The sequence below is a fragment of the Panicum virgatum genome, chromosome 6N (genome assembly GCF_016808335.1).
Source record: "Panicum virgatum strain AP13 chromosome 6N, P.virgatum_v5, whole genome shotgun sequence".
NCBI classification, from domain to species: Eukaryota; Viridiplantae; Streptophyta; class Magnoliopsida; order Poales; family Poaceae; genus Panicum; species Panicum virgatum.
Genome location: NC_053150.1, coordinates 52,898,453 through 52,922,470, shown reverse-complemented (window position 1 = coordinate 52,922,470; position 24,018 = coordinate 52,898,453). Strand labels below are relative to the sequence as shown.

At 44.9% G+C, this 24,018-nt stretch overlaps 4 protein-coding genes across 4 annotated transcripts; all 4 read left to right on the top strand.

The window, feature by feature from the left end:
* Positions 1-4,781: 4,781 nt before the first annotated feature.
* LOC120678960 (AT-hook motif nuclear-localized protein 20-like) lies at positions 4,782-6,531 on the top strand. The gene is made up of 2 exons (XM_039960429.1): positions 4,782-4,909; positions 5,096-6,531. Exon 2 carries the CDS (start codon positions 5,392-5,394, stop codon positions 6,196-6,198), a length of 807 nt encoding a protein of 268 aa, XP_039816363.1. The 5' UTR covers positions 4,782-4,909; positions 5,096-5,391; the 3' UTR covers positions 6,199-6,531.
* A 2,814-nt stretch (positions 6,532-9,345) lies between these two features.
* Positions 9,346-11,108, top strand: LOC120678959 (protein DETOXIFICATION 35-like). The gene is made up of 2 exons (XM_039960428.1): positions 9,346-10,667; positions 10,757-11,108. Exons 1-2 carry the CDS (start codon positions 9,375-9,377, stop codon positions 10,928-10,930), a joined length of 1,467 nt encoding a protein of 488 aa, XP_039816362.1. The 5' UTR covers positions 9,346-9,374; the 3' UTR covers positions 10,931-11,108.
* A 982-nt stretch (positions 11,109-12,090) lies between these two features.
* On the top strand, positions 12,091-20,941 carry LOC120680171 (puromycin-sensitive aminopeptidase-like). The gene is made up of 34 exons (XM_039961789.1): positions 12,091-12,202; positions 12,360-12,495; positions 12,889-12,978; positions 13,087-13,128; positions 13,402-13,542; positions 14,111-14,186; positions 14,380-14,459; positions 15,246-15,359; positions 15,467-15,541; positions 15,675-15,782; positions 15,869-16,081; positions 16,182-16,243; positions 16,437-16,464; positions 16,537-16,623; positions 16,700-16,725; positions 16,942-17,005; positions 17,093-17,173; positions 17,282-17,329; positions 17,428-17,446; positions 17,584-17,588; positions 17,719-17,730; positions 17,820-17,876; positions 18,103-18,212; positions 18,286-18,366; positions 18,581-18,764; positions 18,935-19,083; positions 19,162-19,300; positions 19,381-19,527; positions 19,613-19,694; positions 19,784-19,959; positions 20,087-20,197; positions 20,289-20,405; positions 20,502-20,573; positions 20,696-20,941. The coding sequence occupies exons 2-34, from the start codon at positions 12,406-12,408 to the stop codon at positions 20,774-20,776; spliced, it is 2,967 nt and encodes a 988-aa protein (XP_039817723.1). The 5' UTR covers positions 12,091-12,202; positions 12,360-12,405; the 3' UTR covers positions 20,777-20,941.
* A 564-nt stretch (positions 20,942-21,505) lies between these two features.
* Positions 21,506-22,953, top strand: LOC120680172 (protein SRC2 homolog). The gene has a single exon (XM_039961790.1). It carries the CDS (start codon positions 21,884-21,886, stop codon positions 22,751-22,753), a length of 870 nt encoding a protein of 289 aa, XP_039817724.1. The 5' UTR covers positions 21,506-21,883; the 3' UTR covers positions 22,754-22,953.
* The last annotated feature ends 1,065 nt before the right edge of the window (positions 22,954-24,018 follow it).

Sequence of the window (24,018 nt, the reverse complement as noted above, 5' to 3'; positions counted from 1 at the left end):
CACAAAAAACAGAAAAAAAGAGAAGAAAAAGTATGGGAGAAACACTAACCATTAGGAAGATTCCACAGCCACTTATCGGTGCCATAATACCTTTCTATACAAACGAGCAGCTTTTCGAAGATGATCAACTACTGCTTTGCACTAGTTCATATTGCTAATGTTCTCCAAATCTTCGATGTACTTTACATCCTATAGCTTGATGTAGGCGTCAGTGTTGGAGAATAACAGCGACTGGAATGCGCACATGAAGAACGCTCTAAGCCCTAAACTTCCTCTGAGCGTCTTTTTGTTCAAACCCTCCAAAATGTCTCCAGCACTGAACCCCCACCTTGGGTTATACGCATTACCACAAATTTGCAATCCCAACTCCCACCGAATAATACGAGCTTCATCGTCCGTCATATGGGGTGGGTCACTTCCAGCATTGGGGATCTGGAACACACACCATACACTGTGCACATAATCCGAGTCGTGTCCATCACTCTCATCACTTCCTCCGTTGGGTGGAGCAGGACTGTTCAGCCTTAATATTTTCCTCCTATTCTTGAACTTCATTCTATTGTTGCTCTTATCTGTACCACGATCTTCACCATGATTGCCGCAATGCTGATGATCTGAATCTGCGTCCATTTGTAAACACTGCAACAGAAAAACACAAAAAAACCATGAGAAACCTTTGGATAGACAAATTGCAACCAGTGCTTAGGTATAAAATGCAGCACATCGTTAGCTAAAAATGCAACACATGCTGATTTCTAAATTCTGATGACACAAAAGCCAATCAAAGATATTATTCTTGCGCAAAAAAATATCCCAAAAATAAACAAACCCAGACATGTTTGCTGTTCTCTAGACTGGTTAACTAGGCCAAAAATGCAAGTCAAACTGGAAATACTCTACACTTTTTAATACTCTGCTCACAGTGTTGCAACCATTTAATCTCCTATAGACATATAACCAGACATAGGACAGCACAAACTAACCAAGATGAAAAGAAAAGCACAAACATTCATAGGCCAGACAAAATTACAACCAGTACTTAACTTTAATTGCAACACATAGTTGGCTAAAAAAAGGATGCAAAACTAGCTGATAACACAAAAGCCTTTCAGAGAAACGAATTGCAACCATTGCTAACTGCAAAATCAACACATCATGGACTAAAATTGCAAAAATGTTTAAAAACACTAGCTGATAATTATTACTGCATGGATGGCATTCCCACCCTCAATGTATCATACTGCATTGCAAAAAAATTTTGAAAAAAAGTGCATCAAGGGGCAAACTCATCTGCCTAGTTGTAGAGTTGCAACCCCCCCCCCCCCCCCGGCACCCCGTTGGCTAAATTGCATAGTTAGCTAACAAATTGCAAAGGTGGGCGAAGAGCAATTGCAAAAATATATGACCCCATCGCATAATCCATCAATAAACCGCAACACAAAAAACTCCCCATGCGCGCGGCATCACTGGGGCCCATCCCCCCTCCCTCCCTCCCCCTATATGCACCAGTGAAACCCTAGGATGTAGCGCGAAGATGAAATTACGCGAGATTTGTGTGATTTTTGGGTGTGAAATGTGCAACGAAAATGTGGGGGCGCAGCAAATGCGGAGGAGGGGGAGATATAGAGGGGTAGGATGGTGTTCAAATCACTTACCATGCCGGCGATGGAGGGCGCGGCATGCGGAATCCTGTGCGTCGATGCTTGATCAACCCCTACTTGAACCGCTCTCGCTTGCTCCGCCTCCTCGCTACCGAATCACCAGCGCTCGAGGGCGAGCCGCACCCCCTCCGCGCGGTGCCCCCCCCCCTTGCTTGCTCTGCTCCCGCTTGCTCCGCCTCGTCGCTACCGAATCACCAGCACTCGAGGGAGCCACGACCCCTCTGCGCAGCGGCCCCCCTCCCCACCACCTCCCCGGCGATGGTCCGGCGTCAGCGATGCTGCACGCGCGGCGGAAATCCCTCGATGGGGGGGATGCGGCGGCGCGGTCGAGCGGCGGAAGCGAAAGGCGAAGCAACTGCTGATTCGAATCGAAATAGGAAAAAGTGAAAATGTGGGGATTGTTTAATTGGGTGCGGTTAGAGAGGGAGCGGGGGTGGTTCTGGTGCGGTTGTGTCAGGACGCGCGCGGCACGCGGGGGTGGTTCCGCGGGGTGGGGTGTGCAGCGGGCGGTCTGTCCGGCTCGAGCCAGACAGCATGGTTGGCCTGGGTGCATTCTCTGTGTAGGATGCACCCAGGAGCAATATATATGCACCAGAAAATAGGGTTGACATCTTATTTTACTGTTCCTATAATTTCAAATACAAGTCGTTTATAGTGTTGACATCCAGCGTGGCATTTTGACTTGTAATTTTCATAAAAGTATACAACGTTTTGTATTTTAAAAGCATTTTTCTTAATAAATCTAGTAATATCGGTAATGGGTTGTCAACCTATTTTACTGTTCATAAATTGATGGATAAAACAAAAAAACGTTTGACTAGCGCTAGAATTCTAAATGACCTGCATTTGGAATTGAAGGTAGTATTTATAAAATACAACAAAAGTATGTTATTATGAAACAATTGTTTCAAGATAAATCCACTCATACCATTTTGAAATATTCAAACATGTTTAAAGTAATTTCTCATCAAAGTTCAAAATGGTTAGCTCGCTCGCAAACTCAAATTGATCGAGGAAGTACCATTTAATTTGTACTTGTATGGATAGCAGCAGACCTAAGTACCATACACTTACATGCATCTTCACTAACCATGAATACACATATATAGAGCGAGCGTGTATGGATAAATCTTGAGATCGACAAAGTCACTATAGACATTTTGCTGTCAATGAGCACGTCGTTTCTACCACTAAAGAAATAGATAGTTTGATCCCCGGTGGTTAAGGGTACCACTATATATATTACATACAAGCTACTACTTGGGTCTCAGTTGTGCTTCTTTTGACGTACGCGTGTCGTGCAGTCGTGCTAGCTGAGCTTAGTGCTTATCTTAATCTCATATGAGGTGATTAAATTAAATTAATCAGCTGATGAAGATGGAGCTCCCCCTTCTCCGGCGCCTTGTACTGTTGTGCAACTTGTGCATGGACCACCATTAGCCTAGCTAGCTAGCTACAGGAATCTGTGCCCATCTAGATTATATTAGTATTAGCATGCAGCTGTCTGTCATTAAAGATCACTAAGACATCTTTGATCTCCTTTCACGCATCATTAGGAGCTTTATATGGGCCGCTGCCACTAAACTAATCATTCACCTCGTGTACATACATTGCCTTGCTGCCTGCAGGTGGTCCTCCCCAACTTATTACCTACACTGCTTAACTTGCAGGTGTACCGGAGAGTAAATATAGGAGTAGGCCACTGCAATTTTCAGTACCTCCTACCGAGGTAAGAGATGCCATCGCTGGGTAAGGCTGTGTTTAGTACCCAAAGAACCCTCATTGTATTGTTCATGCATAAACCCTGCTTTTAATTTTCCACGGTGGATCTTCAACTCAAAATTTGCCGTTTTCCTTTGTGTTCAGAATAGAAAAGTAATCCAGTTTATTAGCCATCAGAGGTTGATTAAAAAACCTTTTCAGTTAAAGAAATCAAGATTCTTACAAGTGATCGGACGCTAACGGATGCTTAGTTTGGATGTATGCAAGTATTTCAACAGGTGTTCGTATGATTTTTATAGTCGTCCATGTACATTGAGATACCCTATGTATTGAATTTTTATTGGGAGAGGAATTACATGCTCACCTGCCCATGTACACCACCAGCCCCTACGCGACACATACGCTAGCTTGCAAAAGGAACCTTGGTCTCCCACATACTAACCACCCAAGTCCTAAGTCCTACCTAAAGCTGCTGCATATGCCAGGTAAAGTATGCCTCACCAACAACACACCAAAGCATCTTATCTTTTAATAGTAATCTGAAGCCGAGATCCATGACCGACTACTCCTACATACTACCTATTGATCATGCATGCTGCAATTCGCCCTCAAAAAAATGCATGCTGCAATTCTTTTGTGCTGCCAAAAGATGCATGATGCACCAAAGTTAAACGGGAACAGTTAGGTTTGTTTTAGATTTCCAACAAGACTGCATTAATATTTTTCTTTGATCATTAGTTCGTTATGCATATTTATTATTACAGGTTGTGTGGTCAGAAGAAATATAATGTCATAAAATAGTGAATCTTCTTCCTTTAATTTGGACAAGTACCAATCAAGAATAATTGCATTACTGCATCCTTAATAGGTGGCAACAAGTTATAAAATAAAGTATATCTCTCGCTCATATCCGGTAAGGTTAGGTGGTACATTACTGTGCATACGAAATCATGACACATCAAAATAAAATTGAACCCATCTGCATACGACAGCAGAGGGTCGACAAGTAAAAAGATTTCTCGATGCTAGCTATCTTATTAGTATATATAACACACGCTACTAAGTGAGGTACGTGGAGCTAAGAGAATAATTGTTGAACTTACATTGTGGTCCTTATGCATATGCAACCATGCATATATTTTTCCCATGGGTTCACCAATCATGTTACTGTAGCAAGCTTATGTGTAGACCGCAAGGGTGGCCATAGCCAATTCCACAATCTTGTCCTACTTTTCTTCCAAATGCTTGCTTCAGGCTTGTGTACACATGCATACATGTTCCATCATGTCTACCAACTTGGAATAGAGCAAGTGAAATAGATATAATCCTACTCTTACATCAGCCTTGCAAGTCTTCTCCCCCAGCATATATAGCACACAGGGAAAACACCAAACCACAAGGAAAAGTAGCAGCTAGCTAGAAAATCTACAAGAGGAGGAGGGGAGGGGAGGGGAGGGGGCAACAACTCTCTGATGATTTCTTGCTTCTCTCAAGGTCGGTCAGCTCTTGGATTCAACAACCACATGGTAAAATCTTCTTCCGCTCTTAATTTGTTGCTGAATTATTCATTCCGGCCGATCCTTACTCCTAGCTAGCATGCTGCAGCTCGTTTCCTTGTTGCTTGAATTCGATCATCATAGTATATAATATATATGCTTAGATAGATCTTGACAAAGTTTCGTTCCCGATCTTATTTTGGTCTACATCTGCAGAAGGGGAGCAAGAGATCGATCGATTATTAACACGCACAGGCCAGTACATGTGAGCCGGCAGCTGCTGCTGCATCAATTTTACTTCTCCTGGCTTGCTTCAAGAATATAATCGAGCCAGGGATATATCGATCGGAGCTGGAAGGAAGAATCGATCCGCGGATCGAGTGCCAAGAATTGAAGGAAACCCTAGCTAGGTAGCTAGCTAGCAAGTACAAGAGATCGAGAAGCTGGCGAGCAGGTGGTGGGACGAGGGGCGGCTCGGCCTGCCGGAGCCATCCTCCCTTGGCAAGAACGACATGACGCCTTCTTCCAAGGACGGCGGTGCCACCGAGCAGCCGACGAGCGGCGGTAGTGGCGACGACCGCGACAACGGCAGCAGCGCTGAGCCCAAGGAAGGCGCCGTGGTGACCGGCAACCGGCGCCCCCGCGGGCGGCCACCGGGGTCTAAGAACAAGCCCAAGCCGCCCATCTTCGTGACGCGGGACAGCCCCAACGCGCTGCGCAGCCACGTCATGGAGGTGGCCGGCGGCGCCGACGTGGCCGAGTCCATCGCCAACTTCTCGCGCCGCAGGCAGCGCGGCGTGTGCGTGCTGAGCGGCGCGGGCACGGTCACCGACGTGGCCCTCCGGCAGCCTGCGGCGCCCGGCGCCGTGGTGGCGCTCCGCGGGCGCTTCGAGATCCTGTCCCTGACCGGCACCTTCCTGCCCGGCCCGGCGCCGCCCGGCTCCACGGGGCTCACCGTGTACCTCGCCGGCGGGCAGGGGCAGGTCGTGGGCGGCAGCGTGGTCGGCACGCTCACGGCGGCGGGGCCGGTGATGGTGATTGCGTCCACGTTCGCCAACGCCACCTACGAGAGGCTGCCGCTGGACGAGGCCGACGAGGAGTCCGTCCAGGCGCAGCAGCCTCCGCCCGGGGCCGGCGGCGGAGGGCCGCCTCTGATGGTGGGCGGTATGGCCGCCGATCCATCGGCGATGCCGATGTTCGCCGGCGTGCCGCCAAACCTGATGCCGGGGGGCGGCGGCGCCCCCGGAGCGGGCCTGCAGCTCGGGCACGAGGGGCTTGCTGCATGGGCTCATCATCATGCACGGCCCCCGCCCTACTAGATAGATCAAGTTAGGATCAGAGGAAGCAGGGATGATATGATCATCCATGGCGGCCATGGTCAACCGATCGAGTAAGTAGCTAATGTGATGAGGATGATTACCATATCTCGTTCATCCATCCCATACAAATTAAGCTAAGTGAAGATCGAATTAAGCATGCATGTCTGGTAGATCGATATCGGATCGGAGCTAATAATAGTAAAATTAAGGCTAGCTCTTCGATTGATTCTACTAAGAAGAAGAAGGTAAAGCATGTGACTCTATGTTGTGTGGCTGTGTTCCAAATGTATGTCAGCTACTCAGCTCAAGATATAACCAATAAACTAGCTTGTTGCCATTGTGGTCGATGTATACGTTTGATTTGATTATTAGATGCATGATATATAAATTGCAGATGTATGCTTAATTATTACTGTATACGACTGTTTGATCTCTCATGCTTATATTCATTCATCCCTGCCACTACTAGCTACAAGCAGCTCATCTCTAAAAATGCACTCATCACGTGGGATTTATTATTTGTTTAATTAGTTGTTCATTTCTGTACACCCAATATAATTGTGGTCAGCTGATGTAAATACTAACATCGGTGATGAAGTACGAAGTGAAGCCTATTGCTAAAGATGATGAAAGAAACAAGTTCATGAAACTATACCTTGCTTATTCGTTCCCAATTAGTATGTACATGTTATTTGTGTATGCTCACAATATGCTTTCATCCCTAATTACACTAACTCGATCTCGACTACTGGGGATTAATAATACTTGCAGAGATACATACACACAATTAAAGTTTTGTGCTTCCAATGCTCTCTTTTGTTGCATATATATGGGGCTTGCAGAGATATATACCATGTGCGTGAGTGCGTGCGTGTGTGTTGATGTTAATGTATGGGGTATCTTTTTTTCTGTGAATTTTCTATGAACGGATGGCAAGAGATTTAATTTGCTGAAATTTTGTTACAAGAGGCCGGCCAACATGGCAACATGGCTGGGCAGCTCTGCATTTATTTGCACAATGTCGTTACACCAGACGTCTTTGGACCGAGCTTGGCGCCAGTGTACCTACGGCAACGGCAAATATGGCTTCCTAGGATACCTACAAGAGCACAGCCCAATGGTGGAAGGTGGCAAGTGCTTCGACTGAACTGTCACCTAAGACAATGCGATCGCTTTTGCTGCTCATTTGTTGGGAAATTTGGAATGAAAGGAATGGAAGAATCTTCCGACACAAAGAGTCCTCGGTCCTACCGCTGCTTGCAAAAATCAAGGAGGAAGCCCGTGCCTGGCGCTTGGCAGGAGCTAAATGTTTGAGTGATTTATGGCCTGGAGATTAGGCTAGCTCTCATCTTTTTTTTCTCTGTTTTGGGCTTAGGCCTTTGCTTTGTTCTCACTCTTCTCTATTAATACGCAAAACTCTTGCCGGTTTCTTTTATAAAAAAAAACATGGCAACATGGGGTACCATTTTCTGGATGATATATATATATATATATATATATATATATATATATATATATATATATATATATATATATATATATATATATATATATATATAATGTCCATGCAGTACCTAGCTATAGTGGTATATATATGACCAGTACTTATAGATAGTTTTGGAAGCAAAAGGTAATGATACAAATAATAATGCAACAGTGTCATGCAATGCTATGCTTGATACATGTAGTAGCATATCTTTATTTGAGACAAACACCAGGGCTTTTTCCTGTTGAGCTTTTGATATGCATGTATATAGTATTATAGTTTGGTGGGCTGCCTCTTGTGAAAGGCGGGATGAGCACCAAGGAAGCCCAGGTACAAAGAGGCTCCTCTAGGCCCTCGTCATGTGTAGTTTTTCGATTCGCCAATAGATCGTTTGTAACTCAGACTCACATACTCTGTTCCTACTTAATATGAGGTACGTAGTGACGCTAAAAAAAAAGAAAAAAGATATTTTTGGTATAGAGTTTTGCACTAAAGCACTTGATGTCTTGGTGCTTCATTCATTATTCCAATTAAAGGTAAGTATAGTGGTCTAATATAATAGGCGGTATTATGCATTGCCATATCGTCTTGAGAGGATGTATTAGAGCACTTCCAAGAGACTTTTTATATCCTTAAGAATAGAGATGTTGGTTAAAAATAACCCTCCAACCGTCTCTTCAATTGGATATATAAATATAGACCTCCTCTGTTCCGGATTTCTCGCTAGCCAAAGATGGGGAGCGAGAATTACTCTCTACACTATGCACATGATATTGAAAAGCTGTTGGAAAGTACAAAGATATAGAAAACAATCTTTACTCAAATAACTCTCTAAATTATGATTTAGAGACTAAATATTAGAAAAGCTCTTGGAGATGTTCTAACAAGCAATATATACAATGGTGAGAAAGTGGTCTTATAGTCATAAATTTCAGTTTCTGAGATGGTTGTCTCGCGAAACAACCACCTTATTCTCTCTCCTCCTCTCTCTTCGCACCTAATAAAAATTCTATATAGACTTGGATTAGACGATGTATAAAATCGCTGCATGTAGCAATGTACTTGCAGGTTCCGTATAAAGACCTCCTATTTGAAGCTCCCCACAAATGGTGTCTGTGGATGATCCGGGGCGACCAAGTAAAACTGCTTAATTCATGGACGGCTCCGATCGACTAAAAAAGAAAAAAAAGGAAAAATTTGTGTCGTCTGTGGATGAAAAGGAAGATAATTAGTCGTTGGACGGGAAGACCTGACCCACTCCCACGTCCCACCTGACGTCATCATCATCTCCCATCCGCTTCCGCTGTGGTAGCTAGCTTGTGAGGATGACAGAGCGACACGTATGCACATCGATGGAGCACTTGCTTTTTTTTTTTCCATCGCTACACGAATAGAAGCAAGCCATTAGCTAGCCGCTGTTACTGTAGCACCTAGCTAGCTGCTCCGATCGTCGTCGATCGGCCACGGGGCAGCGGCCGGTAAAACCCCGCGGCAGTTGTCCTATTTCACTGTGGGAAAAAGTTGTGATTTTTAGAGAGAATAAACCGAAACTAAAAAAAAAGTCGAAGAAAGTGATCGGAAGAAAGAGCAGCGGCCGGGACCGGACAACCAACTTATTAGGCGCTTCTTGCTGGCCCAATAAATATAAATAAATGCACCACCACCACAGCAGCAGCAGCAGGCAGAGGATATGATGCGGGCGCAGCCGGCGGAGGTGGACGGCGACACGCCGGCGCTGCGGTCCGCCGCGGACGCCGCGCGCATGGTGTGGGACGAGTCGAAGCGCCTGTGGGGCATCGGCCTCCCCATCGCCGTGGGCACACTCAGCATGTACGCCATCAGCTCCGTGACCCAGATGTTCATCGGCCACCTCGGCAACCTCCCCCTCGCCGCCGCCTCCATCGGCCTCTCCGTCTTCGCCACCTTCGCGCTCGGCTTCCTCCTCGGCATGGGCAGCGCGCTCGAGACGCTCTGCGGCCAGGCCTTCGGCGCCGGCCAGGTCGCCATGCTCGGCGTCTACCTCCAGCGCTCCTGGATCATCCTCCTCGCCACCGCGCTGCTCATGTCGCCGCTCTTCGTCTTCGCCGGCCCGCTGCTCCTGCTCATCGGCCAGGACCCGGAGGTCGCGCGGGAGGCCGGCAGGTTCGCGCTCTACATCCTCCCCTCCGTCTTCGCCATGGCCATCAACTTCCCCACCGCCAAGTTCCTCCAGGCGCAGAGCAAGGTCACGGTGCCCGCCTGGATCGGCCTCGCCGCCCTGCTCGCCGCCGCGCTCCTCAACTGCCTCTTCGTCGTCGCCCTCGGCTGGGGCCTCCCCGGCGCGGCCGCCGCCTACGACCTCGCGCACTGGGGCATCGCGCTGGGGCAGACCGCCTACATCATCGGCTGGTGCGGGGACGGCTGGAAGGGCTGGTCCGCCGCCGCCTTCCACGGCATCTGGGCCTTCGTGCGCCTCTCGCTCGAGTCCGCCGTCATGCTCTGCCTCGAGGTGTGGTACATGGGCCTCATCACCGTGCTCACCGGCGACCTCCAGGACGCGCAGATCGCCGTCGACTCCCTGGGCATATGCATGAACGTCAACGGATGGGAGGGGATGATCTTCATCGGCCTCAACGCGGCCATCAGCGTCCGGGTCTCCAACGAGCTCGGGTCCGGCCGGCCCAGGGCCGCCTGGAACGCCGTCGTGGTCGTCGTCGCGGAGGCGCTGCTCATCGGCGTCCTCTGCATGGTGCTCGTGCTCGTCTTCAGGGACAGCTTCTCCGTCATCTTCACCAGCGACGACGCCCTGCGGCGCGCCGTCTCCAGGATCGCCGGCCTGCTGGGGCTCACCATGGTGCTCAACAGCGTGCAGCCGGTGATCTCAGGGGTGGCGGTCGGGGGTGGATGGCAGGGGCTCGTCGCCTACATCAACCTCGGCTGCTACTACGTCTTCGGGCTGCCCCTGGGCTACATGCTCGGCTACCGCCTAAACTTTGGAGTTGGGGTAATGCATCTGCTACTACCTAGTTTGTTTGTTTGTTTGTTTGTTTGTTTAAGGAAATCAGTTCATCACCGACCGATCATGCATCGCAGGGGATTTGGTCCGGCATGCTCTGTGGTGTTGCCCTCCAGACGCTCATCTTGCTAGCCGTGGTCTGGAGAACAGATTGGAAAGCAGAGGCCGCCCAAGCTTCAAGCCGTGTGCAAAAGTGGGGCGGCAAGGGCACTGATGATGATGAACAAGTCAACAAGCCTCTCCTAGAATGAATGAATCAAGAGAATTACCCTTTCCTTGCCAAAAAAATGGCACTTTGCCCTACTCTTTAGGATAGAGGCGTCCATAATCTTTTTGACTTGTAGTATTTGAATAACTGTAATTGGATTGAATTCACCTATGAGCTAGCAGCTTTGATGGCTTCGAATGAACTCGAACAACTTTCTCTTATTTCTCTCCTCTTTCATAGAGGGTGGTGCGGAATCAACCCATTCTTGAACACACCATGCTATCTGATATCTGATCACTGAAAATCCGATATACGTGGTTGTGTATCGAACAAGAAGGGGTTCTTGTCAAGTCATTAATTCCCTCTGTCCGTCATTGTGTGACTTGAAGGAGTGGTTGAGCTGATGCAGCCAAGAGTACAACGATGCATTCTTGCATTTGCCACAATGGGGAAAAAGAAAAAGAAAAGTCAGGTAATGTTGAGGTCCAGACTCCAAACCAACAAGACGGAGATCTTGTTTGTTTCTGGGGATTTCTTTTTAGCTTTGACACATTAATTTTTTTTACTATTTAGAAGTATCAAATAAAATCTGTTTATAATTTTTTTTACACAGATGAGTGCTAACCCATGAGATGAATCTAATGAGCCTAATTAATCTATGATTTGCTAAAATATTATGTATTAATATATCTCATTAATTCGTCTCGTAGTTTAGCCTCGGATTCTGCAGTTAGTTTTATAATTAAATTTTATTTAATATTTTTGATACATAAAAAATATATAAATCTAAATTGACCTATAATTTCGATCGAATGGAGAGAGTACTAGCGTAAATTTACTTGTGGGCTTTCCCCTCCGGTGTTGCACCGATGTGGAAACAAAATAAATGAGGTCGAACAAATAAAGGGGAGAGATGTAAACGGATCAAATACGGACGGATATCACTAATATTATATTTGTTTTCATATTTTTGTTCGAATACAGAATCGGATATAGAGAGTGTTAGCTTTTGCCGAATAAGAGTGTATGAATATTGACATCATAAAATATAAATTCTAAGTATCTGGGTATGAATCGGTTACAAATATTAAAATATTTTGAATCAAATTCGAATGAATAAAAATTCTTCTAAACCAGATCAAATTCAAATACAATCCGAAAATACGTACCATTTATATCGGTACCCGGCCCCGGCGGCTTCCTCCTCTGGTTCTGCTCTCCCACACATCTTTCCTATCGATAGGCGAGGGGCGACGACGCAAAGGCGAGTGGCGCCGCCCCTGCCAGTTCTTCGTCTCGTCGCCGGCCGACAAGGGTATGCCCCCGCCCACCTCCCTTCCCCTCCTTTCCTGCTGTGCGAAATCCAACAGCCAAAAACCCTAATAACATACTGTATGCTCTTTGTATTCGGATCTGACCACCTACTAACTTGCATCTTTTTGCAAAATCTATCTATTGGGATCACTTACTAGCCCATATCCTGTACTGGATTCGACGTTTGCGATTGATTGAGTTGGGATGGCTCGTCGCCTCATTAGCCCCGCGGCGGCGTGCCGAGGCTGCGGTTTCGCTAACGCCGGCTTTCTCGGCGCCGTCTCCTCCTTCCATGTGATTCCACTCTCTCTCCCTCCTTTAGACCTCTTCCTCTCCAATATTCTCCTCGCAACCCTCCAAATTTTTGGATTCTAGTTAGTTACCAAGCTACTCTGCTTGTTGCACCAAGTTATTAGCATCTCTCTAGTAATACTTCCTACACCAGCCCGTTTTGCATCATATATTTCATTCTTGTCGTACTGTTAGATTGCCTGCTTTCCCTCACTGGAGATTCCTCTTCCATGTACTATTATGCTATTTCTAGTTGTCTCAGTTAAACAATTTTTGTATCCATGTACACGCCTCTGATAATAGCAGATAAATTCTTTGTCATGTAGCTGTCACGATTAAGTATTACGGCGTATGATGTGATTGCCTGTAATCTCCCTCCCTCCATTTTTTTGGCAGTATCAAAGCTTGCCATCGTGCTCAACCTCATCCAAGCGGGGGTCATCGGTGAAGAATTGCTTTAGCTTCCGTGCTCATTTAAGGAAAGAGGTGCCATCAAAGAATTGCTCCCTCTTGTTTTCAGATTCTTATTACAGTTTGTTGCATGCCGTTACCTGTGTTCAATTACGTATTCTTCTGTGGCATTACCTGTTGCAGGGTTCACGCTGGATAAGGTCTGAGCCTTTCTTGTCAGCAAATGTGAGTATCTTCTTTCATGCCCAGCTATTTATCATTAGTAACACATTTGTGTATGGACTATGGAGAGTATACATACTGGTCTGTTGGGTTGCGAAACATATTTCTCTTACTCTGCGCAAAGTAAAAAAGAATACCAGGACTTGTTTTTTATTACTGCTAAACAGGAATGTACTAAACAGCAGTGTTTCTTCAAATTTTTAACCCTTGCCAAACAATGCACATTGATGGCTCCTGTTTTGATTTTCCTTACTGTTTCTCTTACCCATGACTCAGAGTGCAAAGTTCGTCGGCAAGAGGACATCCTGTTCAGTTGCAACAGAGCCGCCTCCTGCTGCAACCGAAAAACCAGAGATGGATGCTCCCAAGGAAATATTCTTGAAAGATTACAGGAAACCTGATTATTTGTTTGACAAGGTAACTATATACCTTTTCTAATTTCTTTCCTGCACTGCTTTCAATATCTGATCATTTATTGTTGGAAATTCTCTAACTGTCATGGCTTATATGTTGTGAGACTAGTAGTTTGGAGTCCATATTTGATTGAAATAGCTATTGTTTTAGACATCAACATAGCTTCCAAGATACAGCTTTGAAAATTGCTTTTAAGAAATATATTAATACAAGCTGCACCTAGCCATATATTGAAAGTAGTTAGTTTCAATGATAAATCTACCGACCCTCCCTCCCCGCCCCCCCCAAAAAAAGACTGATCTAGATTCTTTGTGTGTGCACATGTGTTCAGAGACGCACATCCTAGATAAAACATGTTGTGAAAAAGAGGCTAGCAAGTGCATAGATATGCTAGCCTGTATAGTGTTCTTGATGACCACTGACTGTAATAAGTTATTTTATCTCGATGGGTGTGACATGGCCACCAGGGATCAATGTTTCCTGTAAATTAACTGTTGACTCCTTGCTATTTCTTTTACCTGTATTATGTTTCTAAATTCTAACCTTTTACTATCACCTGATTCAATTGCAGGTGGATTTGCAATTTCAACTTGGTGAAGAAAAGACAATAGTTACAACTAAAATAGTTGTATCTCCTGGTGTTGAAGGTCAAAATCTGACCTTGCAACTATTGTATTGTACTTTTTTTTTCATTTGGCAAAATATTATTGTATACCAGATCTCTCTTGCATATCTTTTTTCTTCTGTAGTGTTTATCTCATTTACACCAGAGAAGTATTTTTAGAATTTCTTATATGAGGTTCTTGACTTAATAACTAATTTTCAATTGTAACATTGTAGGAAGCATCTCAGCTCCACTAGTTCTTCATGGTTGTGACCTGAAGCTGTTGTCAATCAAAGTTAATGGCACCGAGCTAAAGGTGATAATTAGTTCACACAGCTGTTCCCATAGATATTTCTTTGTGTTGTAATGTTTCAAATTACAAGATAAGTGATTCCTTTGTCATTTCTGTTATTACCATGTCCTGCTTTAGCTTCCGTAGTTTCAGTCATGAGTTTGAACCTCGATAGCCACCTCCTGTTCTTTTTAAGTTTTTAGCTTCTCACACTTTTTTGTAGAACAGTAAACTGTACCTAGCATCTATTTGGGAAATATGCTGATGTGAATGTCACATGATTGTCCAACAAACAGTGGGAAGAAACTCTTTTTGTTCGAGCTTAGAATGATTGTATGTTTTATACTCGTGATTTTCTTATTTCCAAAGGGAAAAAGAAATCAGATGAAGGCTTGCACATGAATTGTACCCAAAAGACAAGAGCAACCCCCCCCCCCCCCCCCCCCCCAAACATATGCTTAAGAACTTTGATGGGACTGTGATGCAATTTCAGAAGCACTTCCAGAGAAATTGTTTATTGTATAGTACCATTCAGCAATAGCCAAGTGATCTCATGTGGGTAGCATCAGTGCTTCATCCTATGTTTTCCTGTCTCAGTAGTGATAGATGCAGTGACATAGCAGGGTATCCTCTTTTTTACTGGATCACTGCCCTGCAAACATTTCTAGTATGGTGGGGGTCAATCCTAATACCCATCACAGTGATTAGTGACCCTGCTGCAGTTGATATGTATTCTTTTCTTACAATTCTGATTCTTGCATTATGTTCCACTATTTTGTTTCTCACCTGCCTGTATCTACTTCATTGTAGGGTGAAGAGTATACAGTTGATTCACGCCATCTGACGGTTTCAACACCGCCTGCTGGTGTATTCAACTTGGAAATTGTTACGGAAATATATCCTCAGCTAAACACATCTTTGGAGGTACTGATTGCTTTAGAGTGCTACAGTCTTTAGACTGCAATCCACCAGAAATGATGTAGGCTAACAGCCAGTTGTGTTCTCTACTCTAATGTCTTGTAAATTCACAGGGGCTGTACAAGTCAACTGGTAACTTCTGCACTCAGTGTGAAGCAGAAGGGTTCCGGAAGATTACCTACTTTCAGGTATGCTTGCGGTCTGATATATACCATCGGCATCGATATTGTGCCGTCTCTAAAAGATTATCTTTTACTAGTTGTTGATTTGATGTTTCATTAATACATGATCTGTATTTGGAAATGTTGAATGCTGTCACAGGATCGTCCAGATGTTATGGCAAAATATACTTGCCGCATTGAAGCTGATAAAACTTTGTATCCAGTATTGTTGTCCAATGGGAATCTTATTGAGCAGGGAGACCTCGAGGTAAGCTAGCTTCCTAACATAATCACCACTCAGTGGATATAAGAAAGGGATAATCAATGTATGCCATTTTCTTTTTTGCACTATAGGATGGAAAGCACTTTGCATTGTGGGAAGATCCCTTCAAGAAACCAAGCTACCTGTTTGCTCTAGTTGCTGGTCAGTTGGGATGCCGGGAGGATTCATTTGTTACATGCTCCGGCCGCAATGTAACACTCAGAATTTGGACTCCTGCCCAAGATTTGCCAAAAACAGCACATGCTATGTATTCTCTTAAAGCAGCAATGCAGTGGGATGAGGAGGTTGCTCCATATTCATTCTCTATAATTTGTTTATAGTTTGTTTTGTTGTTGATCAGATAGCTGATTCAATTCTGTCTTTTCGTTTTGCCCCACCTGCCAGGTTTTTGGTCTTGAGTATGATCTTGATTTGTTCAACATTGTCGTTGTTCCTGATTTCAATATGTAAGTTCATTCTTTCTTGTTTGCGTCAGCACGTTGCAGTATATTTTTGGAATGGCTTTGCTTCCCTCTGTAGGAGTGTGGGCTTATGTAGTTGAACTTGCTACTTTGGTTAAATACTAACAAATCAATTGCTTAATTGTTATCTAGCATAACTTGAACAGTCTGCTGATAAAGGTAAATTTTATAATTGCAGGGGAGCGATGGAGAATAAGAGCTTGAACGTAAGATTTTACCTTTGCTTGGATAGTATTTGCACATCAATTCATTATTAACACTGGTTTGTGAATAAACAGATATTTCAGTCTAGACTTGTGCTTGCATCACCTGAGACTGCCACTGATGGTGATTACGCTGCAATTTTGGGTGTTGTTGGACATGAGGTACATACATTTGTAGATATAGTTGATCTTTCTTTTCAGTGAACTGAGTTGACATTACAACCTCTTACTTCTGCAGTATTTCCACAACTGGACTGGGAATAGGTAACTATCTTCACGATATCACCAGAATAGATGTTCCTTTCATGACTGATTGATATGTGTTCATCCTTTTACTTCTTTATTTGTTTTCCCCCTTAAACGTCAATTGGTGCTTTTCCTTATGAGATCACATTCATGACTAGTTATTATTTCTGCATAGCTGAATGGTAATGATCTCCATGTCCTAGCAAAAGGATCCTTACCTCTATGTTTTTGCAGAGTAACCTGCCGTGATTGGTTCCAGCTAACCCTGAAAGAAGGACTGACCGTCTTCAGGGATCAGGTACTCAGGCAGTGGGCCATGTGTTATCTGCTGCAATTATGTTTTTTAGTGCTACTCTTCTAAATTCTAATGAAATTACTTGTGCAGGAGTTCTCATCGGATCTTGGTTGTCGAACAGTAAAACGCATCGCTGATGTCTCCAAACTCAGAATCTATCAATTCCCTCAGGTTTTCTTGATCTTTGCTCTGTCACTGCATTCCAATTTGTTGCCAAATGAAATAAACTGCAGCAACATGGTATTTTGACCACCCTTTGACTTTTTCCCTGATATCCAGGATGCTGGGCCTATGGCACATCCTATTCGGCCCCATTCCTATATCAAGGTACCAATGCTCACATTGTTCAGTCATTTGAATTTATTACTCTGTTGCTTGCAACCAGCATAAGATATAGTGTATAACTTATTTAATTTGACCGGCAGATGGACAACTTCTATACCGGTGAGTTTCTTTGTCTATAAAGTTTGGGGCATGCAGTGAGATGCACAAAGCCATCAACTGATTATAATTCTTCCTGTTGCACTGAAACATCATCTGTTGAATCTTCCTGGTGACTTCAATTATGAACAACCTGGCAGTCACGGTACGCATTTTCATGATGTTTCCCGTTAAGCACACACTGTGATAGTGTAATGACTAATGATTAAAACTCTGATGTTCAATTTTGTTGCTTCCTGTTTTTCTTCGTCCAACCATTGTGGGATTCATCAAAGGTTTACGAGAAGGTTCGTCCATGTGAAAAACTTTCCTTTCAATTTGCATGCCTTCACTGGAAATGACATTAAGATGTGACCTGGACATGTACTTGTTATAGGGTGCTGAAGTTGTAAGAATGTACAAGACCATGTTTGGAGCATCAGGGTTCCGAAAGGTAAAAGTTGAGCTTTGACCTTAAATGTTTAAGACCATGTTGATGATCCGTAGTACTCCCTCTGTCCATTTGGACAAAGGGGAGAATCTACCATACATGTCTATTTGTCATTGTGACAAGCTAAATTACTTTTGGGTTTATCTGTGGTCAAAGTATGGTTTGCCTTCAGTTGTTGAATGTGTGTTATGTGCATTTGATTTATTTACCACCTGGCCTTCTCCTGCAGGGCATGGATCTTTATTTCCAAAGGCATGATGGACAAGCTGTCACTTGTGAAGACTTCTATGCAGCCATGTGTGATGCAAATAATGCACAACTGCCACACTTTTTACAATGGTAATAGACAACTATCTTTCAATCATGTTAGTTGTTGCTTACACAATCTAATTGTGAAAGAACCACCCAATAGGTACTCTCAAGCAGGCACACCTACAGTCAAGGTGTCATCTTCATATGATCCTAGTTCTCAGACCTTCTCTTTGAAATTTAGGTAAGCTTCCACATTCTCCGGTTCTGAATTACTGATTGTCATTTAGCACTTATCATTAGATATATGTTTATTCTTCCACATTCTCTATTACCTTCATTTTCATTCATGCTAGTGCAACATGGATTTTACATATCCTGATACTTGTTTTTCTTTGTTCTGTAGTAATTGGTGAAATAGTGCATTTTCTAACTAAACGACTGTTCTAATATTTCAGCCAAGAAGTGCCACCCACTCCTGGCCAACCAGTTAAGGAGCCTATGTTCATACCCGTTGCTGTTGGACTTGTTGACTCTACCGGAAAAGATATGCCCCTAACTTCCGTTTACAGCGATGGAACTCTCCAAACTCTTGCTAGTGATGACAAGCCAGTCTTCACCACTGTGCTTCAATTTAAAAAGGTATAGATCTCTAAACCTCAAATTTAGTGTGAGAACAGATTTGTAGTCAGTAACTAGCATATATACACAGGCACCTAGGCACCTAGTTGTAGTCTTTTTATTTGTATCAAATTTAAGTTTGTCGTGTGTCATTGTTTTGTCTGATATGTGAACATGGTTTGATTATTCAGAAGGAAGAAGAGTTCATATTTGAAAATATTCCTGAGAAGCCAGTTCCTTCCTTGTTGAGGGGATATAGTGCTCCTGTCCGCCTTGATTCTGATCTGAGTGAGAGCGACCTATTTTTCCTGCTTGCCAACGACTCGGATGAATTTAACAGGTATGTTCTGGATTGCACTGCTAAGATATTTGCATTTTCTATTAAAGAATCCAATCTAACGATTTGTCCATTCCCTAGATGGGAAGCTGGCCAAGTTTTGGCTCGTAAGTTGATGCTCAGTCTTGTAGCTGACTTCCAGCAACAGAAAACACTTGTCCTAAATCCAAAATTTGTTGACGGACTTAGATCAATTCTGCGTAACACGAGCTTGGACAAGGTAAAAAATCTTTTGCGGCCTTATTTTGATTTATTGCACAGAGTTGAATTATAATGTGGCTATATTGTATTCGGCTACAGGAATTCATTGCGAAAGCAATAACTTTGCCTGGTCAAGGGGAGATTATGGATATGATGGCAGTCGCGGATCCTGATGCAGTTCATGCTGTCCGTAACTTCATTAAGAAGGAGCTTGCCTTGCAACTCAAAGATGATCTTCTTGCAGCTGTAAGTGGCACCGGCCAAGTTGCTGTTTGCCTGTATTGTAATTCTTATTCCTCTGTGTATCAGCCTTTTACCTTGTTCTTGTTAGGTGGCAAGCAACAGAAGTTCCGAGGCTTACATGTTTAACCATAATAGTATGGCTCGCCGTGCATTGAAAAATACATGCCTTGGTATGTCTTTGTTTACCAGACATATGGTCAAATGTAAGGATTACACTCCAGACAATTAATGTGGCCAAATTTCCTGGTATTCCTTGTAGCATACCTTGCATCTCTGAATGAGCCAGATGTCACCGAACTTGCACTGCATGAGTACAAGACTGCGACTAACATGACAGAGCAGTTTGCTGCCTTATTAGCACTATCTCAAAATCCAGGCAAAGTTCGGGATGATGCCCTTTTGGATTTCTATAACCAGTGGCAGAACGACTATTTGGTAAGATGCATTCATACATGCATTCTGATTCTGTTTGCCTTGCTAATCATGAATAAATCTTCTTTATGCGCTAATGTAGCATGGATGTTTTAAGTGGGTACCTGTATTTTCCTTTATGCTGTGATAGGTTGTCAGCAAGTGGTTTGCTCTTCAAGCTACTTCAGACATTCCTGGAAACGTGGTAAATGTTCAGAAGCTGCTCTCTCATCCTGCTTTTGACATGAGGAATCCCAACAAGGTACACAGTGCTATCAGATTTGACCTGTTTTTGGCTTAAATTTTGAATGAGTTTTAGGACCTGACTAAGACTTGGTGAAAAAAAAAATCAGGTCTACTCACTAATCGGTGGATTCTGTGGGTCACCTGTGAACTTCCATGCGAAAGATGGTTCAGGGTACAAGTTCTTGGGTGAAGTTGTTTTGCAGCTTGACAAGATAAACCCTCAGGTTAACTTAGAGCCCTTGTTCTCATACTATCTCGGTTACACTTCTGATGTTTGAAGAATTATAGCTGACGTGCTGCAATGTTGGATCTTCAATCAGGTGGCTTCCCGCATGGTTTCAGCATTCTCTCGGTGGAGGCGGTACGACGAGAACAGACAAGCTCTTGCTAAGGTAATGACCACTGTTTCTCTATTCTCATCTTTTCTGTCAATAGATAAGAAATAAGGGTAGTAGTAGACATGTGGGGTGATTATAGTTGGTGTAACGCGTTTCTAATTTGTTTCGTAATGCAGGCCCAGCTGGAGATGATCGTGTCGGCCAATGGTCTCTCGGAGAACGTGTACGAGATAGCTTCCAAGAGCTTGGCAGATTAGTTTGGGGGCTTTGGTCGAGGAAATGAATTGGACATGGCAGTGGGTACGGTAGCTGCTGCAAAGCGTGCGTAACTGAAATGATAATCTATTGGCATGATGCTAAATGGGGTATTGGTAATAATAAATAAACCTGCCTGCTTTTGAATGAATGAAGTTTCACGAAAAGTCGTAAAATGGCATCGTGATGCCTGGGTTGGTGGGGTATGATGCACTGCTCTTCTTGGAATTACTGTTAGAAAGCACATGTGCGGGCTGATGCTGCGGTCTTGTGGTTGGCCACCCCCCCCCCCCCCCCCCCCCCCCCCAAAACCTGGATATCTAACTGCTGAGAGTTCCTGTAAGGTTTGGAGGTTTCCAGCCTTGGCAGTTTATGTTCTGTTCTTCTAGTACACTCGAGCAGAGCAGGATGGTTTTGCTTGAACACGATGTGCCACCAGATTTTCGAAGAACCCCCCCCCCCCCCCCCAAAAAAAAAAAAAACAGGTAGCCAATTACAGCCAATCACAAATAAATATGAGAAGCAAAAGGCTACTAGTTACGCGTCCAAACCGTGTGGTGTGGGGTAAAGTGTATGTATCCGATCCTTTTCGAGACGACAGCGGGCAGTGGCAGCTAGGGATATTCTTTGCTTTGCTTTCGGTGGCAATTGGCATCATGCTATGCTGCTACCACCAAACAATCTGCAGCTTGGGAAAGAAACCGGGAGACCTGCAGCATCGTCATCTTGGAGTCCTTCACCTTATTAATGACTAGATAAGGACTAAAATTTTGGTTTTTTGATGGTGTACGTACTAGTGAGAAACAGTCGTCCATTTCCATTCAAACGCAGCGGCGCAAGTAATTGAATCGAAGAAACCGATGAGGGCCGAGGTTGATACGGTTTTCTGTTGATTATTCTAGCCGCCAGCCAGCCAGCACAGCACAGCAGCAACCGTCGCGTTCGTCCATCCCAAGGCGACACCGCCACCGACAGGTGAGCCCCACGCCACATCCTCCTCCCACTATTTATACAGCTCGCTCATCGCCATCGATCAGCAGCATCCGGTCCTCCATTTCTTGGCTTCCAGAAGCATCAAGCAAGCATCTAGTAGCAGCTCAGCATCGTCCATGGGGTCCCGCTACGAGGTGGAGGTGACGGTGGGTTCCGCCGCCAACCTCAAGAACGTCAACTGGCGCAACGGCGACCTCCATCCCTACGCCGTGCTCTGGGTCGACGACGGCCCCAAGTGCTCCACCCGCGTCGACCTCGACAACGGCGAGGACCCCGTCTGGGACGAGAAGCTCCTGCTCCCCGTCCCTCCGTCCGTGGCCCGCCTCGAGGACGCCGTCCTCTGCGTCGACGTCGTCCACGCCGACGCCGCCGAGGGCGTCAAGCCGCTCGTCGGCTCCGCGCGCCTCCCGCTCCGCGACGTCCTCGACGACGCCGGCATCGGGGGCAAGGTCTCGCGCAGCCTCAGGCTCAAGCGCCCCTCGGGCAGGCCGCAGGGCCGCCTGGAGGTCCGCGTCTCCGTTCGCGAGGCCGCGCCGCGATACTACGGCTACGAGTCGTCGTACCCGGCGCCGGCCTACGGCGCCGGAGTAGGATCGCGCGACCCGTACTACGCGGCCCCTCCGGGTCCCGGCTACGGCGGCCAGCAGCCGTACGCCGCGCCGCCGGCGGGCTACCCGGCCTACGGCGGTTACGGAGCCGCCCCCGCCGCCGCCGCTCCTCCAGCGCCACCGGTGGCTTACGGGGCGGGTAGTGGTGATCCTTCTGCTGCCGCGGCGTACGGTTCTGCTGCCCCCGCGGCGACCAAGAGCAAGATGGGGATGGGGACGGGGCTTGCGGTGGGCGCGGCGGCGGGGCTGCTGGGCGGGCTGGCGCTGGCGGAAGGGGCAAGCTACCTGGAGGACAAGGTCGAGGACCACGTGGCGGAGAAGGTGGAGGAGGACCTGTACGACGACGCCGACGACGGTGGCTACGACGACGACTACTAATCCCCGATCTCCTCTACTGTGAGATCGAGAGTGAGATAACAAGTGCCCTGTGCACTTACGTTGTGTCATTGTGTGCGAGAGAGATCGAGTCAGACAAACTCCATGTTTTATTTTACTTTCTTTTCCTTTTCGTTTGGTTGCCCTTGTACTTGTTCGATCAATTCATATAATCCAAGCTTTGCTTTGATTAATTGAGCTTTTGCCTTCTTCTAGATTGTGTTGTGTCCCTGGCCAAGGATTACATTGGTGAGTAGAGTATTGTGGCCTCGTAGTTGTCCGTGTAAAATTATAAAAATAAAATTTTTGTATATTTAAAATGTTAAATATAGACTAATTACAAAATTTGTATGCAAACTAGGAGACAAATATAGTGAGCCTAATTAATCTATTATTAAAGCATGTGTACTGTAGCATTTACTGTATCTATTTAGTGTCTAATCATAGTCTAATTAGTCTTATTAGATTAGTCTCGTAATTTAAAAAAACTATGTAATTTATTTTTTATTTTATCTAGATTTAATATATCATGTATGTAAAATTTTTTTCCGATGCGATAGATTTGAAATTTTGAATTTCTTTTCGCAACTAAATAGTTAGCTTTTCTCTGTAAATAATTTCGTATTTTAGTTGCCTTTATTTAATCGGAATGAGTCCATTTTGATGACGCTGATTGATTGACGATGGATGACACGAAACGACAGGACACGGCAGGAATCGGTGGGTGGCGTGCAGTGCGATGACCGACCGACCACTGAACTTGCTTGGCCCATGCGTGTCACGGGCAGAGTTTTATTTACCGGTCCGGCCAAACAGGTGCGGTCCGGTACTAGTATACCGGTCTGGTTTGGCCAGCCAAACAAGTGCGGTCCGGTATCGGTATACCGGTCTGGTTTGGCCGGAAACCGGTCGGTACCGGTGAAATTCAAATTTGAACTCAAATTTCGCAGTACAACCGGTTCGTACCGGTATACCGGTCGGTTTGGCCGGTATACCGGCCGGTTTGATTGGTAACCAGCCAAATTCAAATTTTTTCTTATTTGGTTTAAATTTAAATGCCCGCAAAATATATTAAATGAATGTTTGTATAACATGTTTTAGTCTAAATGAACCCTCCAATTCTTTTTTTACTACTTTTACATTGTATTTGTATATTTTTGTATGCACGCTTTTTTTGTTTAACTTCAAATCCTCGCAAACTATATTAAATGAACGAATTTTTGAGAAAATTTGACACCGTTAGATTTTTCGCACCTTGAAGTATTTTT

Bases quoted from the DNA above. Each gene is read 5' to 3' on its own strand.
- LOC120680172 (XM_039961790.1), top strand. From the start codon at position 21,884: ATGGGGTCCCGCTACGAGGTGGAGGTGACGGTGGGTTCCGCCGCCAAC.
- LOC120678959 (XM_039960428.1), top strand. From the start codon at position 9,375: ATGATGCGGGCGCAGCCGGCGGAGGTGGACGGCGACACGCCGGCGCTG. The intron at 10,668-10,756 runs GTAATGCATCTG...CATGCATCGCAG, and splicing joins GCCTAAACTTTGGAGTTGGG to GGGATTTGGTCCGGCATGCT.
- LOC120678960 (XM_039960429.1), top strand. From the start codon at position 5,392: ATGACGCCTTCTTCCAAGGACGGCGGTGCCACCGAGCAGCCGACGAGC.
- LOC120680171 (XM_039961789.1), top strand. From the start codon at position 12,406: ATGGCTCGTCGCCTCATTAGCCCCGCGGCGGCGTGCCGAGGCTGCGGT. The intron at 16,244-16,436 runs GTAAGTTCATTC...TTATAATTGCAG, and splicing joins GTTGTTCCTGATTTCAATAT to GGGAGCGATGGAGAATAAGA. The intron at 16,726-16,941 runs GTAACTATCTTC...ATGTTTTTGCAG, and splicing joins CACAACTGGACTGGGAATAG to AGTAACCTGCCGTGATTGGT.